Source organism: Sceloporus undulatus, chromosome 4, assembly GCF_019175285.1.
Source record: "Sceloporus undulatus isolate JIND9_A2432 ecotype Alabama chromosome 4, SceUnd_v1.1, whole genome shotgun sequence".
Classification (NCBI taxonomy): Eukaryota; Metazoa; Chordata; class Lepidosauria; order Squamata; family Phrynosomatidae; genus Sceloporus; species Sceloporus undulatus.
In genome coordinates this window covers 67,943,937-67,960,809 of record NC_056525.1, presented here as the reverse complement: position 1 = coordinate 67,960,809, position 16,873 = coordinate 67,943,937, and the positions used below count along the sequence as shown (strand labels likewise).

Sequence of the window (16,873 nt, the reverse complement as noted above, 5' to 3'; positions counted from 1 at the left end):
ATCATGAGGAGGCAGAATTCACTGGAAAAAACAATAATGCTAGGAAAGGTTGAGCGAAACAGAAAGAGAGGAAGGCCACATGCTAGATGGATAGACTCTATTAAGGAGATCATGAGTATGAATTTGAAGGACCTGCATTGAGCAGTGGAGAATAGGGAGTCTTGGAAATGTCTCATCTAAAGGGTCGCCATGGGTTGAGATTGACTCAAGGGTGGATAACAACAACAGTATCAAAGGTACTGCTTAATTCCTTCTTTCCCCACTCTTCTATCTCTTCTACAACAGCAAGTTCCATACAGGTTTTTTTTTTTTTTTTGGTAAAGCCTTTATATTAAACCGTGCTTAGTAGCTGGTCAGGACTGCAGCTTTACTAATTGATCAAAGTGATTTAAGACTAATCAATCAGCTAAAGATTTACTGCAGTAGCTTACACTACACCAGTCACAAATGATGACTGACTGGTAGCTAGTCAAAGTATGCCATTGCCAAAACATAATACTGGAGCCATTTGGCATTAACAAGCTGAGTGAAGGAGGGAGGAGGTCTTGTCTCTGATATTGGAGATCAGAGCACTCAAGAAGCACTTCCAACATAAGCCCCTCTGAAGTTTGGAATGAGTATGGGGATGGGCTCCTGCCCTCCCAGCTCCATGCAATGTTTAATGGAAAAACAGGCAGGACCACCATTAGCAACAGTGCATTTGTACAAGCAAGTAGCCAATCCTAAAGGTAAGAGATACAGTGGTTACATTCACCAAAGCTAACGTCAGAGATCAGCAACTCCTGCTACTCACCCAGGAAAGAGTTTTAAACTTACCACCCAGCAAGCATTTCCTAGATCAGCTATCTTCACTTTAAGCTTATCTGCATTCCCAGGCTCAAGAGGATTAAGGAGGAAATTTCCAGCAGCAGATTTTCCTAGATATAGCATGAACAGCCAGTTAACATCACATGGGCAGAGCCACCATCTGCCACACACATTCAAATAATATTATTTCTCATGAAAACACAAATAAGAGACAATTATGATATGTGGTTTATTGTGACAGAAAAAAGCTTCAGGTTCATATGCTCCCACCTCTTCTGTGACATAACCACAAGGAGACCGATAGCTTTCATTTCCACTTTTGATTAACCAGAATTTGTTGAATGCATTGTGGTTAAACCTACTAAGGGTAGTTTGAAACAAGCAAACGTCAAATCATGGTAAATAAAGCTGGCTTCTCTCAATGAACAATAATTAAGATTAATTACAGATAAACTTACTGGATGACCTTAAATAAGCCATTATTTGTCAACCTGCCTTTCCCTTGTTGTTGTCATTGTGTGCCTTCCAAGCACATTTTGACTTACGGCGACCCTGAGACAAACCTATCATGGGGTTTTCTTGGCAGAATTTGTTCAGGGGAGGTTTGCCATTGCCTTCCTCTGAGGCTGAGAAAGTGTGATTCCCCAAGGTTACACAGTGAGTTTCTATGGTCGAGCTAGGATATGAATCCTGATCAGAAAAACAATATGTGAAGCATTTTGATCACTTAGCAAAAGTTCTATATGAATCTGAAATTTTGTGAAACATAGGTTAGCCAATGTTCATGGGGTCGCATGCTCCCATGCTAACAGGAGCAACCCTATTACTGCATTAGCTCTCCATAGTAGAAGAGGATGTCAGGGCACCTTTACACACACACAGCAGAGCCCTGCCAGAACATCTGTTTCTTTTGGGGAAGACTTGTGCTGTATGGCTGGAGGTAGACTGGTTTTCAGCAGTACATTGGCAGAAACACTTCCGTGGGGGGCTACAAATGAGGAATACATATTGCCTATCTCTTCTTCAGCATATTTCTCCACAAAACTGCACATTTCTCATATAGAATGTTAGTGGCGTACCTTTATTGTTCTCAGAAGATCCATTATTCTCATTCTCATCCTCAGAAGGTATTTCTGCTCTGATGCTCGCTTGTAAGTGGCTAATTTGCTGCTCACTGAAATACTGTTCATCACTTGATGTTCCCTGGCATACCATGGAATCCATAACTTCTGAAACTAAGGATGCACAGGACTCTGATACTGCCTCTCGTATTCTGTTCTCTGAGCCACCATTACTTTGATCATAAGCACAGGTCTCATCCTCTTCTTGTTCCTGAGAGGGACCACTGCAGTCATTGGCATTGTGAAGGTCTTCCTCAATACTCACTGACACTTGGTTAATGGAATCCGAAAAGGCAGTCATTTGCACCATTCCATTACAATTTATTTCTGTTAGGCATTTTTCAACCCCTTCCATTAAGATTGTTTGCTCTGATACAAGAGAAATATTTTCTAGAGAAAATGGGTGTGAGAAAATAAAGGAAGGTCAGGCACATATAAAACTTGATATATTTTAGTGCATGTTGATCAGATATACAAATATATTAGTCAAACAGCTGTACTGTAAGTGTTCTGAAGATTTGGACAACACAATCTAAACTTAAATATCCATCATACATGCATGCAAAATGCTGAACTAACACTGTCCTGCTCATGTAGTAATGCTCACACAATACAATGTATTCATATTTGTCTTTTTCCACATTTCAGAAATGTGCAACAATGTCTATCTTAAAACTTATTTAGCTTGAGAGCATGAACTTGTACATACATACATATATTTAGAGAACAATACCTGTCTTTCCTGGTACTCCTTCATCTGGGGGGTTCTCTTTCAAAAGCAGCTCAAGTGGCCTTGGAACTTCTTGCTGGTCTTCAGGTTGAGCTTCCAGAGGGCTTGCTTCCTTCTCCATCTCCTCAATTTCCTGTATCCGCTTTTCCAGCAGTTCTGCTTGTCGTTTCTGTTTCTTTTTCAATTTCCTTTTTTTATTTTTGGACATTTTGTCTGCCTGCAGGTTAATTGCAAACAAGAAAGCTCTGAGGCATCTGTTCCCTACTTCTCTTTGAATAAGATGAAGGGAAGGTCAAAGAGGAAGGAAAAAGGAGTCTTGTGGTACTAACCAATTTATTTTGTCACAGGCTTTCTTGGACTAGGGATGTAAGAAGGAAATATTTTCACTCTAATCATAAAGATTACTCTAGCTAAACAGGTATAGGATTTTAACCTTAATCCACTCTTTCAATTCTATTCATACTTCTGGTATGATATAATGTCCATTAAATGCACAATATAAAAGGATGCAAAAAGAAAATACTATATAGAGCACACATGGTGCAATGGTTTGAATGTTGGACTACAACTCTGGAGACCAGGATTTGGACCAACTGACCCCTTTCAGCTATTGAAACCTCTGTCAAGTCATACTCTCTTAGCATGAGACTCAGACTTAGTCTCACACTGTCTTAGCATCAGGCAATGGCAAAAACTCCTCTAATCAAACCTTGCCAAGAAAAACCTGTGATGGGGTCACTTTAGGGTTGCCATAAGTCGGAAAATGCCACCTTCTTTAACAAAATGCATCTTTTGTAGTAGAAAGACAGAATGAAACTTGAAAAATTATCAATATCTTTTCAACTTATCAACTGCCAGGTGTATTTAATTCTTACTGTGCTCAAGTTATTTTAGACATTAAATTAAGAGCAGTCACTTGCTAGAGAACTATTCATAAAATACTTATTTTATTCATGTAAGCAATGCAGGCTGCCCCTAAATACGTGTTGACATGTTAATATGTATTTTTTTTTAATAAAATGAGACCAGCCCAAATGTTTATCTGATTTAGAATACTTTTCCCACAGTAGTCAATGAAATGCCTATGAGATCTACACATGTTCATCACAAGTAGGATCAGAGGGGGGGGGGGGGCAGAGACTGACAATTCCCAATACCAGTGCAGCAAAGAACGAATGTTCCATACCAGAACTGAAAGAAACACGCTTATAGCAGCATGCTACAATTTGACCCTGGTGTGGTGCCTACAAAGTTAAAGTATTTTACATTACTCAAACTACTCTATGAATATTATCTAAATCCAAAGGCAAAGTCTAATTCAATTTGAAAAGGCACAAGTTGCCACACTTACTGGTTTTGGCTGTGGTGCAGTACTCACTGTGAAAAGAGAAACACAATTAGTATGACTGCAATCCTATGCTGCAATAATTCTACAAAAGCTTGTCACCAGATTTCAATCCATTAGGAAGCATGCACCCACTTAAATCATTTCTGAAATGATTGGGCTATGTGGCCATGTTCTAGAAGTGTTTAGTCCTGACATTTCACCAGCATCTGTGGTTGGCATCCTCAGAGAATACAACTTTGTTTAAAAAAAACCTGTTGAACACTAAATGCTACTTATGTCAGTTTCAGATTTACAGGATGGATTAGTAAATCATTGGTGACAAGATGAATTTTCTCTGGCCAATGTGCCACATTTAACTGAGCAGAATGAACAACCATGATAACTTAACAACCCAACTGTTAAAGGGGATCTTAAATATGAAGTATCAACAGGCATCCTAGTTATGAGCTACTTTTTTGGTTGTTTGTTCCAACCACATAATGGCCAAAATCACCTTCCAGACCAGACCTACCTTTTCTTTGTTGTCATCCCCACCTGACCCCCAGCCATTTCTGTGTCAGTGGAGAGTGGAAGCAGCAGAGATGTGCCTTGCTATACTTGGATACACATCATCATAATTACCAAGGAATTTCCAACGACCGTTCGAGGTTTTTGAGGATACCAATCAAAGTGCATCCAGCTTAAGGACCATAACTGCTTCTCTGCTCTCCACTGACACTGAAATGGCTTTGGAATGGAGCTGCAGTAGAGAAATGGCAAGTTTGAGGGGCCTGCCTTGGGAGATACACACTGGAGATACATCTCCTGATACAGGAACTAGTCCTGCGTTTAGCAAACAAGTATTTTCCATTCAATGACTGAAATTCTGGTGGAAGTAGCTGGCCACCTAGTACTTTAATCAAGTGCCAATCCTGAAGAAACCCAAATGTGCAAACAATGCCCATCACCAACACTGAATCAGATGACTTTTCTTCAAATTGTCAAGTGAGGAGAAGGGTAAAGACAAATGGCACAGAACACCACTGATGGTTCATTTCACTGCTGACCAGCTCCCGTTGATTAAAAAGTAATGTTTTTTATGCTAGTAGAATTCTCTTCACTGTATCACAGCTAAAAAGCAATAATATAAACACCCACAGGCAACCCAAGCAAAACTAACTATATATCTCACAGAAAGTAGGCAAAACCCAAATTTCAACTGACTGACACAGTCACACTGGTAAATTGAGAAATCTTGAGTCAGGGGTGAAAACATATACAGTGGTACCCCGGGTTACGAAATTAATTCGTTCCGCGGTTAATTTCGTAACCCGAAATACCTTCGTAAGCCGAATTCCCATAGGCGCTAATGGAAAAATAGCTCTCTGCTGCCCTCCGGTGGCGGAAAATAGCGCCGCGGTTTTTTCGTAACCCGAAGAAACCTTCGTAAGCCGAAGCAATAAATCCCTATGGGATTTTTTCGTATCCCGAAAAATTCGTAACCCGGCGCATTCGTATCCCGGGGTACCACTGTATACACTATGATTGTAATGCTTCAGCAGCATCCATTATGGTTTGACCATGTGCTTTGCCTTACAGGACAGGATACCTACAATAATAAAATAGGATAACAGAGCCTCTAACTCAACATGTATCTGTAACACAGAAGTTGGAAAGAATATTTAAATTCCTGGGAGTATACAAAAAAGATTAAGATATACAAAGCACATCTATATATACCTCACTATACCGATCTTCCAAAATGGAACTCCACAAAAGTTCCATTAAGGTGTTTTTTCCACCACTTATATAAACTACAAAAGATTAGAAACAATATTTTAAATATGCATCTTCATATCAGTTTACATGCTATTGCTTCTAATGGAATGTTTATCTAATCTTGCAGAAAAAAAGGAATATTTCATACTAATAATGCTCAAAGAGATCCAATCACAAGTCACATCCTAACTAATCACTTCAGAAGGAGCTATTTTAGAACCAACAGGTTTATTTATTTATTTTATTTATATACCGCCTTTCTTCCTGAAGGGACCCAAGGCGGCTCAGATTTAAAAAGCATTACAATAAAATTTAAAACAGTTAAAATCACGTAAAAACAATATAAAATTAGATTAAAATATAATGGAAGTTAAAATGTAATACACAAGCTCAATATAAAAACCATTGTGATGTGCTTATATTTTAAACGCTTGCTTAAATAAAAAATGTCTTGGCCTGCTGTCAAAAAGCAAGCAGGGAGGGGACCAGTCTAGCCTGCCGTGGAAGGGAGTTTCAGAGTGTGGAAGCAGCCACTGAGAAGGCTCTCTCTTGTGTCCACACCGAAGGAGCCTGGGATGGTGGTGGAACCAAGAGAAAGCCTTTCCCTGATGATCTTAGTGTTCTGGCAGATTCATATGGGGAGATACGATTCTTCAAATAATCTGGACCTAAGTCATATAGGGCTTTATAGGTCATGACCAGCACTTTGAATTGTGCCCACAAACGAACCGGCAGCCAGTAAAGCTGTTCCATCAAGGAAGTTATATACTCCCTATAACTAGCTCCACTCAGCATTCTGGCCGCAGCATTATGGACCTGCTGAAGTTTCCGAACAGTTTCCAAAGGCAGCCCCAAAACTGCGAGCCTGAGATTTCAAAAACAAGAATAAAAGGGTACCTGCAGAGCCAGAAGGAGGGGGCGCTCCAGATCTTTGCCACTCTGTTGCTTCAGCAGCAAGTCTGCGAATGTATTGGTCATTAACACACAGCAGAATGTTTTCTGGTTTAATATCAGTATGGATAAGCCGACATTTGGCATGTAAATAATCTAGTCCTTGCAAAACCTTCAAGAGAAAGAAAACAGGCATTTAGGTGACTTACAACATCAATGGTACAACCTATAGTGAGAAGTCAGAATTTGTGAATCTCTCCAAAAATAATCTGCAATAAAATGTTTTCCCTTTACTTGACTGTCAACCTACTATTCTTAAACTGTAATCCCCATTCAGTTTAGAATTGTTTTTCTATCTGCTCTGTCTGAGCCTACCCATCCTTCCTAAATCTACTTGTGGTATGTGTGCATATGTTTTCAAATCGCTTGCCATGTTATGGTGACCTCATGAATTTCATACACAGTTCTTAGACAAGGAATACTTGGAGGTGGTATTGCTGGTTCCCTCCCTCTGAAATACAGCCTATAGCACCTGGTATTCTTCAGCAGTCTTCCAACCAGAGCTGACCCTTCTTCCTTCTTTGCTTCTAAGTTCAGGATCTGGAGCCTTTAGGGTATTTAGGCAGCCCAAATCTATTTACTACTGTTATATTTTGCAAGTGGACCAACAACTACAATTAAATTGTACTTTATGGTATGTATTATTAGAGGGAACAATACCCCAAGAGCTAAAGAGTATAACTAAACTCATTTGCCAGTGGACTGGAAGTTTGGAAGATACATCCTACATCCCAAGGCATCTAGGTAAGAGAATATGTCCCAGTTCTCTTAAAAGGATCTTTGCATGGGAATCATGCAGCCCTCCTGATGTTGAACTATACATCCCAGCTGCCCTAGCCACCATAGTCAATGCTGCAGTCCAACAACATGTGAAAGACCACTGGAGGATCAAAGTAAATTAAAACTGCTATGGATAGACTAGCACATTTGTGAGGTCCTTTTCTACTGATTCTTCAGACTTTTGTACTTAATGGTATGTAATTTTAAGAGGAAGCACACTTCTGTATATGTTGGGATTTCCCAGGGTAAGCAACCCCATTGTTTACCAGTGGCTGCATCTTACTTCCAAAAAAAATCAAAGCAGGGATACTAATTTTGGTCTTAGATGAAACAACACAGAAGAAAAATAGAAAAATAGCCTGTATATTTACAGCAACTAAATATTCTTTTTAAATCCTGCATAAAAATGCCTTGATATCTTTTCTTAGAATTCTAAAGCAGGAGGAAAGGATTTATATCAAAGTCACAGTGCAGTTTAGACTTGTTCCATTAGCCTGAGTGCAGCAACTAAAACTTGTAACAGTTGCTTTTTTTGGATTAAAAGTCCTAGTACGCGGAAGATTCTGGGAGTTGTAGTTCAAAAACTTTTCCAGCTCTGGCAGCAAGATGAAACATTACAGTCTCCAGTTGCACAGCTAAATGGGCACAATTTGAATTAGCAGCATACATTCAACAACATAGGCTTCACAAAGAACTCTAAAGCTGAAACCTAATCCATTTTAAGAAACTTCTCAAAACTGACAACATATAACTTTTAACAAAATTAACCCCTAAAGTGTCAAATAGAGGAAGAACCTACTTGTTGGATTATTCTTTTTACACAAAGTAGTGGAAGTCCCTGATAATTTGATTTTATGATCCATTTTAGAAGATGGTGCCCTAAAACTTCGAAAACCATACAAATATCTGCAGCTGAGTCAAGGCTGAAATTTCTGAGATTTTTACAATATCAGTCATTGCTGAAAGTATGGCTACTCAGTTACAAGACAAAACAAAAAGAAACTGTATGATCTGTTAGTATACATCTCCTTTTCCTTCCAGATTTTCTTATTCCCTAGAGTATCAGTAATGCTATCTATATTACTCTGTGACAACATCTGTTCAGAAAGTATGGATGGAGTAAATCTAATTATTAACAACTGTACAGTGGTACCTCGGGATACGAAATACCCAGGTTACGAAATTTTCGGGATACGAAAACATCCCATAGGGAATCATTGTTCCGGGTTACGAATGTTTTTTCGGGTTACGAAAAAACTTTTGGTGCTTTTTTCGGCTTTTTCGCACGGAATCGCGGCTTTTCCCCATTAGCGCCTATGGCAATTCGGCTTATGAAGGCTTTTCGGGTTACGAAAGCGGCCGCGGAACGAATTAATTTCGTAACCCGAGGCACCACTGTACACTATTTTGTCAGTAAGCCCTACTGACAATGTGAGGCTGAAGCGTCATAAGGCAACATAACAAAACTAGATAACAAGACACTGGAAGACAATACAAACCCCTCTTCTCCTCCAAAAACCTTTCATTTTTTCAAAGCTTCATTCCCATATTCAACTTACAGATTTTAGTGGTTTTTTAAAAGCAGTTAACGATCATAAGATCCACAGGCAGAACAGGATGAGCTTGCTACACAGTTACCTAGCAATTCTGATGACCTGCACATAATACAAAGTCCCTAGGAAATGAGTTGCATATTTTATCATATATTTGTTGTAGATTAAGATTACAGACAGCTGTAATTTTTATCTACCACTTCCATTACAACAACTGCTCTATATGACTTTTTGAAAGAGACACACATTCCTGCTCTTGCCGCCTACTCTATAAAAAGGATACGAGAACCATTTACTCCTGAGATTTTGAAGTCATCTAATAGCTGAACCACTCTCTCTCTGTTTGGATCATCGGGGTCAGTGTTGCGGACCTGTATAGGTGAATGGTGGGGAAAATCAAACAGCATAAGAAATCATTTAACAAAGATTCTCTCTTTATTAAGCTTCATCATTTCTCTACACATTTCATTTTGGAAACAAAAAGGTAACATGTCTAGCTATTTATAAACAGACATATATCTATGAAAACATTGATCTTGCTTTGGTCTCCAAATGCCAGAGAGAGAGAGAGAGAGAGAGAGAGAGAGGAAACAAACAAAAAGAGGTTTAATACATCCCTAAACTAAAGTTACATTGTCTCAGAGCTGCACTGATACTGGTGCATTTCATGGGCCTGTGCTTCCCCTTCCTGAGCCTCTCTTTAAAAAGTTCCTTTAAAATTTACTGTTAGATACATGGGATGAAGTAAACCCATAAGCTATGTTAATGTGAAAACAAGATGTTTATAATTAACAATATAAAAGCACCAAGATCAAACTACCCTGAAGAATTACAACAGCTATATCCTAGTTAGTGGCTGAAGTCTCAGCAGGTGATGAGAGCCTCCCACCATACCAACTGCCTCTGAAGGAGGGAACAGTAGCTAGCATTTGCTGGACTTAACCCCCACCCACCACTGCCATTTTCTTTTCCTAGTTCACATCTTTTTAGATTGTAGGCCTCAGGGAACAGTCAAAATCACAATTTGTAAGATGCTCTGGGAACCTTTACGCTGAAGGGTGGGGTATAAATAGTCTAAAATAAATACATAAGTAAGTTGGCTGGTTCCAGAATATTTTAAACTGCCCCTAAAACTGAAGTGAGTCTCTTTACTGACAAAAGAAAATAATAATAATAATAATAATAATAATACACAATAAAAAGCCTAATCTCTATTCTTGTACATTATGGCTGAAATCCAACACTGCTGGCAGCCAAGTGCCAATGCAACAGTACTTCTTTCCTTCCCCTCTATCCCACCTCAGCTTTCTCCATCACCTGAAAATCAGATTGGGTGGTGGTTGTTCTAGTATCCCAGAAATGGTTGGGGGTGCACAGGCAGCTGTGATAGGAAGAGGGAATCAATCCCTTCTAATTCTGTTGGAAGCCCCCATACTGCCAGAAAAATACCACAGGGGGATTCTCTAAACTTCAGTAGAACTAAGAGCCATTTCCTGTTATACCATCTGTAAGTCAAGAAATTTATGCCCAAAAATTGAACCCAAAATCCCAGGTCGACTTGTTTACTGGTCAGTATGGTAATGTGATAGCAGCTCTTTCAGATTTCCCCATTCAGTTGGGAGAGCAGTTAATGTCTCTCTTGCGCCAAACAGAAAGAGTCCTGGGTGACTGATTACTTTAAAACAAAGAGTCCCTCTCCTGCCCACTGTCTGGAGAGTGAAGGATGAAGCAAAAGATGAAACATTGAAGCATAAAGCCTCCAAGTTTTACCCTCAACGTATCCACAGACCGTGACAAAATCCATAATTTTGACCCCAAAACCTGCCCTCGACTTACACAGGAGGTCAACGTATAGTTGAGTATATATGGTAACATTTGAAATAACCACTGCTTGTGCATACTTACAGACTTCAGCAGCTTGATTTCATCTAATGCTGTTTCTGTGTAGTGTTCTGCACTCTTTACAACTTTCATTGCCACAAGCCTCTTCCCCCTAAACAGGTACAAAATTGTTTTGTGGACTCAAACAATAACAACATATAATGTAAGATCTGAATGTTAGACACTTTCTTTGGGAAAATATACAAGCAAGTTCTAGGTCAACTTTTGAAGAAATAGCGGTACCTAGAGTTTATTAAAAAATGAAATGAAAGAAATTATATGCATTGATGACTGAGTAAATTTGATTATATAACTTGAACATAATACTGTTCCCATTCTATTATAAAATGCATGAGATAATTGCTTTGGATATGAAAACAAGTAGGATCTTGATGAGGAAGAGTCTCATGTCTTTAAGTCCCAAACAGTATCCTGAGTGATTAGAAGCAATTCCATCCAAAGTGCAATGACTTACTGGATGTCCCAAGATAACCACACTGTAGAAAAGTGTCCCCATCCCAGCTTCCGGATCACATGGTACCTTCCGTTGAATAAATCTCCTATTTTTACAAGATGATAGCCCCCTAAGAAATGGGAAAAGAATTATTCTATTAGAAATCACAGTGATGTTGAAGAACTCACAGGTTCTACTCATCTAATCATTCTTTTCATTTTTAAGTTCCAAAAAGAACACTTTGACAGTATGACTTTATTGACAGAGTCATGTAATTTCTTCATTTTGAAATCATTCTAGTAACCTTCAATAGCTTACCAAATAAGAAAAGCATCAGAATACAGAATAGGTGGTATATATCCTTTCTCAATTTCTGAAGGGCTAACAGCTCTATAAAATGCTATGCCTCTCCTTAGATGGTTGGAAAGAGCATAGGTCGAGTGGTAAAGCTATCTGTAAGTGGGACTGACTTACTAAGAAGGCTCATCCGTTGTTTTATCTAACATTATAAGTAATAAAACCACCCACAAACCTAGTACAAATGGAATTCCAACTGCTAGATTAGCAGAGTATTATGCAAGTATATTTTGCATTATAGTAGTGGTGGAGACATAGTTTACCATACCAGTAACTATAGCTTATATGGCATTCCTCTGTTCTCTACAGGGACAAGAATGTTAATATGATATATCATTCATGTGAGTATGACATGTCATCTGCTGCCCAAACAGGCATACACTGATACAAAGTCCACTCACAAGGGTCAGAAGGCCAGGTGGTTATTCTGAAAATTTCTCCACAAGATACTGAATTCAAGAAAAACAAGGACTATTTTGCTAAAGCACAGTCATGTCACAAAAGAACATCAACCTAGGAGGATCTAAAAGGTTCCCATAACAGACATAAGCATCAGGGGGAAAAATGCTTTGTTGGGTAATGTGCTTAGTATTGAGAACAGACTAGAGATGTGGTAGTTTTTTTCCTATTTTGTACATAACTGGACACTCGTTTGTGAAAAAATCAATACTAAAGCACACAGTCAATCCCTACCCCTGATCCAATGCCTTGTGCAATATTTATAGAAATTAAGGTTAACACATGGTTGGAGGAGTTGCTATGGAACTCTGAATATAAACACATATTTCCTTGATAATTATTTCTGCATTAAAAATTACAGGTATACTTCAGTTAACAAAGTAGATGTGCTCCTCAGCATTACTTCTTTAACAGAAAATTTGGTACCAGAGGAAAAAGCAACATGCAAATAACAGAGATAGATTCCTATGCCACAAAAATGAAGCACAGTTCAACATGTTTCAACGAATCTTTTAGACAAAACAGTGTACACATGTGAAATAAAACAACCAGATTTGAATAAGCAAACATTTTGAACATTACAGTATTGAAATTTGAAGCCTTCTTCCAAAAGGCACGCAAGACTTTTTCTTTCATCAGCTTGCACTTTTCTTGATTTCTATTTTGGTGATCAAACTTCCAAATCTATGGTTTTTTAAATCAGCAACAACAACATGCTGGGGTAGCTGGAGTGACAGTCTTGTCTGCTCTGCCATTTTCTGTTTTGCTATATGAACATGTTCAGTAAAGGACTCTGGAGGTAGCTGCTGTTTACATTGTCTGTTGTAGACAGACACACACAGCTTCTTAGCATTGGCTAGAGTAGAATCCCACTCTTTCCCAGCTCAAACTTTACTACACATATGCTGTTGCATACAGCCTGACATTGAAAGTCTGTTTTTCTCCAGTACTCCTTCACCATTCATCCAATGCAAATGCTGCTAAACAAAACTTCCAGCTACACAGAAGGTAAAAAGAGAAGTAGGGCTGGGCAGAATAAAAAGATTTTGTAAAAAGAAGCTTTACTGTCAGACGTATAGTTGAGTAACACATGTAAATGCACTCTGGAGATATCCCATAAACCACTATCTGGAACCTTTTGTCCAGTTCTCATATTACCTTTATGTACAGTTATCACCAATGTGTGAAATAGTTCATACATCACTCAAAATCACCCCTTCACATATGCAAGCAACCAACTGTTCCCACAAAGTGTGGAATTTTGAATGATGGTTACTGTCAAGTCATAGAATCATAGAGTTGGAAGAGACCACAAGGGCCATCCAGTCCAACCCTCAGCCATGCAGGAAATCACAATCACAAATAATTAATATGAAAATTAGACTTAAGAGACAGTTATACAGTCATATGTCTGATATCTTGCTAACTTCATGTTTGGGGCCTGCCACTATACACAGTGCGCCCGCTTTATACATGGACTTGAGCATATGCGCTCAAGCCGCGGGGAGTGTGCAGGGCACAACAGGCGGTGCATCCCATTCAAATGATTGGGGTGTGCGCCTATGGTGCACACGCACACCACCACACACATGAGCCCCATTCAAATGAATGGGCTTGAGCATAGGTGGAATTCACCTTACGCAGGGGGTCCCAAACGGATCCCCCGCGTAAGACAAGAGTCCACTGTACAAAAAATAATAATGAGCAACTGTGTTTCTCCTTGTGAATAAGAACTGGTATAAAATGAGACGTATCTTCTCTACACAAAAGCGTCAGATGACCAATTTAAGATAGGAACTAATGCCAGAGTGGAAACATGTTGGATTCCAGATACTGTTGACTTCCAACTCACACCAGCTTCAACTGACATAGAAAATGATCATGGATAATGGTAGCCATAGTCCACCTTCTTTGCAGGGATATCATACTTGCAAGAGCTCACCTGCCAAAGGTAGGGAGTGAGGGGGTAGAGGATCTTAATTTCACACAACAAAAACAGGCAAAGAAAAAATTGAACAGAAGATTTTACTTAGGGGAGAAAAAATCCAACATCCTATTTTACCACCCTTCCAAATGAGCATACATTTTGTAAGCTACTTGTATCTTCCAGTTACCACACAATGCACAAAACAAGAGTATCACAAAGAAACTACTTTATGTAAGGAGAATGGAGTAATCCATTCCAGAACTATGGCTCTGACAAGAGAATGTCTCAGGAACAGATTATACAGTGGGCCATTGACATCCGCAGGGGTTTGGTTCCAGGACCCACCATGGATACCAAAATCTGTGAATGCTCAAGTCCTATTAAATACAATGGCATAGTAAAACGGTGTCCCTATATAAAAGGGCAAAATCAAGGTTTACTTTTTCGAATTTATATGTTTTTTAAAATATTTTCCAACTGTGGATACTTGAATCCGTGGATTAAAAATCCATGGATACAGAGGGATTATTGTAAATCTACATTCACCCGTCCAATACTTTCTGATACATCCTTTAAAATCCACAGCTCGCTCACTAAACTCGTTATACTGTTTAAAAGGGGGAGGGGGGAAATCCAACCAAATTTACCAAATAGATTTATGTGTTAAATAGAACTTCTTCCCCAGGTGCCATTTTTTTCTACTACATTTCTTCAAATATGAAAACATTAAGAGGGCATGTTTTTAATGCAATCCTTTCTCTGACTACTGCATCTGGTAACCACACCTTTATGACTCACAAAAGCAACACATCAATTCTGGTCACTCAGCTACATGATACACCTACACTCTTCATGGTAATATTGCACTGTGCATCCAGGATAGAAATGGAGCAGATGAATTTAACTCTCAGTCCTTCTGAAACTAGCCTCGCTGTTTCTATGCTGGACACACAGATGGTTAAATGATAAACAAGAACTTGTTTGGAGGTTCTAGCAGGCGAGTGCAGCTATCGTATACCCTTGACTGAAGAACGGTACATTCCTTCTATCTGGGATGGTCGTCCTCTTCCACCGAGCGCACAGCTTCGGGAGGGACGCACATGGAGCGGTGAGGGAGGAAGGGGACACCCGCCTAGCCAGCCAGATCAGCCAAATCAACCCTGGCGATCAATGGTGTGACAGATGTCGCAGCCAGATCACCCTCACATAAACAAGAATACTGAAAAACACATGAGCCAAAATATATTCCTTCTTCTAAAGATTTTTAATTCAAGGTTAATCTTGTTTGGTAGATCAGTAGCCCTGATATAAAAACGAATTTGTCTCTCCAACTGTACTATAAACTGCATAAACAAGATTCCATTTCCATATACACAGTGAGTTAATTTGCTAGCCTACACAGTAGAAGTTCCACAAAGGTTTACAGCCTTAATTACTGGTCTCAAAAGAGGACATTAAAACTGTAAAAACAGTGACTTCACTCACCTTTACAATAATCATTGGGATCCTCCTGCTCATCATCATCTGATCCCAGGATTTCCTCTTCTTGTTCAGGCTGATCATTCTCTGAAAGGGCAGCAGGTCCTCGATGTTGTGTTTCAGGCCTGGAAGACATAACGGATTTATAAATTAAGATTTATTGCATGCAAATACTTGAAATGGGGGGAAAGAGAGTGAGAAAGAGCAAGAGAGAAAATGAAAACATGTCAAAACAAAAATGCCTTTTGAGGATGGATACTGATAGATAAGAACAAATTCTCATTATAAAAAAATCAAACCTTGAAATGCAGATGTATAATTTCTGTCAGAAATTACAATGGTTTTAAATTGGACAGAACACACTACCTCACCAAAAATATGTCAGACTCATGATCAAAAGGGTGGTACAGTGAATTTCATATTTACAGTAAACCTTACACTCATCCCTTCTGATGGGTGAGTAAATATTCAGAATTGTTTCTCATGAAGTTCCTTGAAAGCACTCCATTCCAACAAACCAACATTCAATAATTCCTTCACTAGAGATGGAGTATATGGTTTACATCACTGACTCCTTCATGGTCCTGAGAGCTGTTTGCTGATAATGGGAGGGAGGAACCTCTGGATTAGGAGTAATAAAAAATGGCTCACATAATTCTGGCAATGCAAGCTGCTTGATGGTAGATTCAATGTACATTGCAAATCCTGGAATTCTTTATTTTGGTACTCACAGCTCCTTTGATGGCTGTCTGGCTGAATGAGTGAACAGGGGAGGTCAATGCTTCCTTATAACAAGGCAGAGTTCCAATTTGCCTACAGGAGGCAGTTGTTAGGCCATTGTTGGGAAACAAACCAATCCCAAACCAGCTCTGAATCTCTCCACATAATTATCTATAATGGACAATTTATAGGCCAGTGTCTAACAGACCATTTTTAGACAAGGTGTGTTGTGGCCTCAGCTCCAGGAGTTTCTGGATGAGATGGATTATACAGATCCAATTCAATCTGGCTCCAGGCCTGGTTATGCAGCACAGACAGCTTTAGTCACCTTGGTGGATGATCTACATAGGGAACTGGACAAGGGGAGTGTCTCTGTTGGTTCTGCTTGGCCTCTTGGCAGCGTTCGATACCACTAACCATGGTATCCTTCAGGGCTGCTTCCCTGGGATGGGACTTGGAAGACACTGTCTTACAGTGGCTTCATTCCTTCCAGAGGGTCAAACCGAAAAGATGGCACGGGGGGGGGGGACTCCTGTTCGACCCCTTGG

At 39.4% G+C, this 16,873-nt stretch overlaps 1 protein-coding gene across 1 annotated transcript in view; it reads right to left on the bottom strand.

Moving 5' to 3' along the window:
• SRPK1 (SRSF protein kinase 1) overlaps window positions 1–16,873 on the bottom strand; it is a 39,676-nt gene that overhangs the window by 9,240 nt on the left and 13,563 nt on the right. Inside the window, exons 3-12 of the mRNA XM_042462995.1 lie at window positions 15,612–15,730; window positions 11,405–11,513; window positions 10,954–11,041; window positions 9,332–9,419; window positions 8,295–8,401; window positions 6,662–6,827; window positions 4,010–4,035; window positions 2,662–2,875; window positions 1,887–2,318; window positions 817–917 (exon numbers count right to left, since the gene is read on the bottom strand). Coding sequence (XP_042318929.1) covers window positions 817–917; window positions 1,887–2,318; window positions 2,662–2,875; window positions 4,010–4,035; window positions 6,662–6,827; window positions 8,295–8,401; window positions 9,332–9,419; window positions 10,954–11,041; window positions 11,405–11,513; window positions 15,612–15,730 — 1,450 coding nt within the window. The remainder of the gene's footprint in view (window positions 1–816; window positions 918–1,886; window positions 2,319–2,661; window positions 2,876–4,009; window positions 4,036–6,661; window positions 6,828–8,294; window positions 8,402–9,331; window positions 9,420–10,953; window positions 11,042–11,404; window positions 11,514–15,611; window positions 15,731–16,873) is intronic.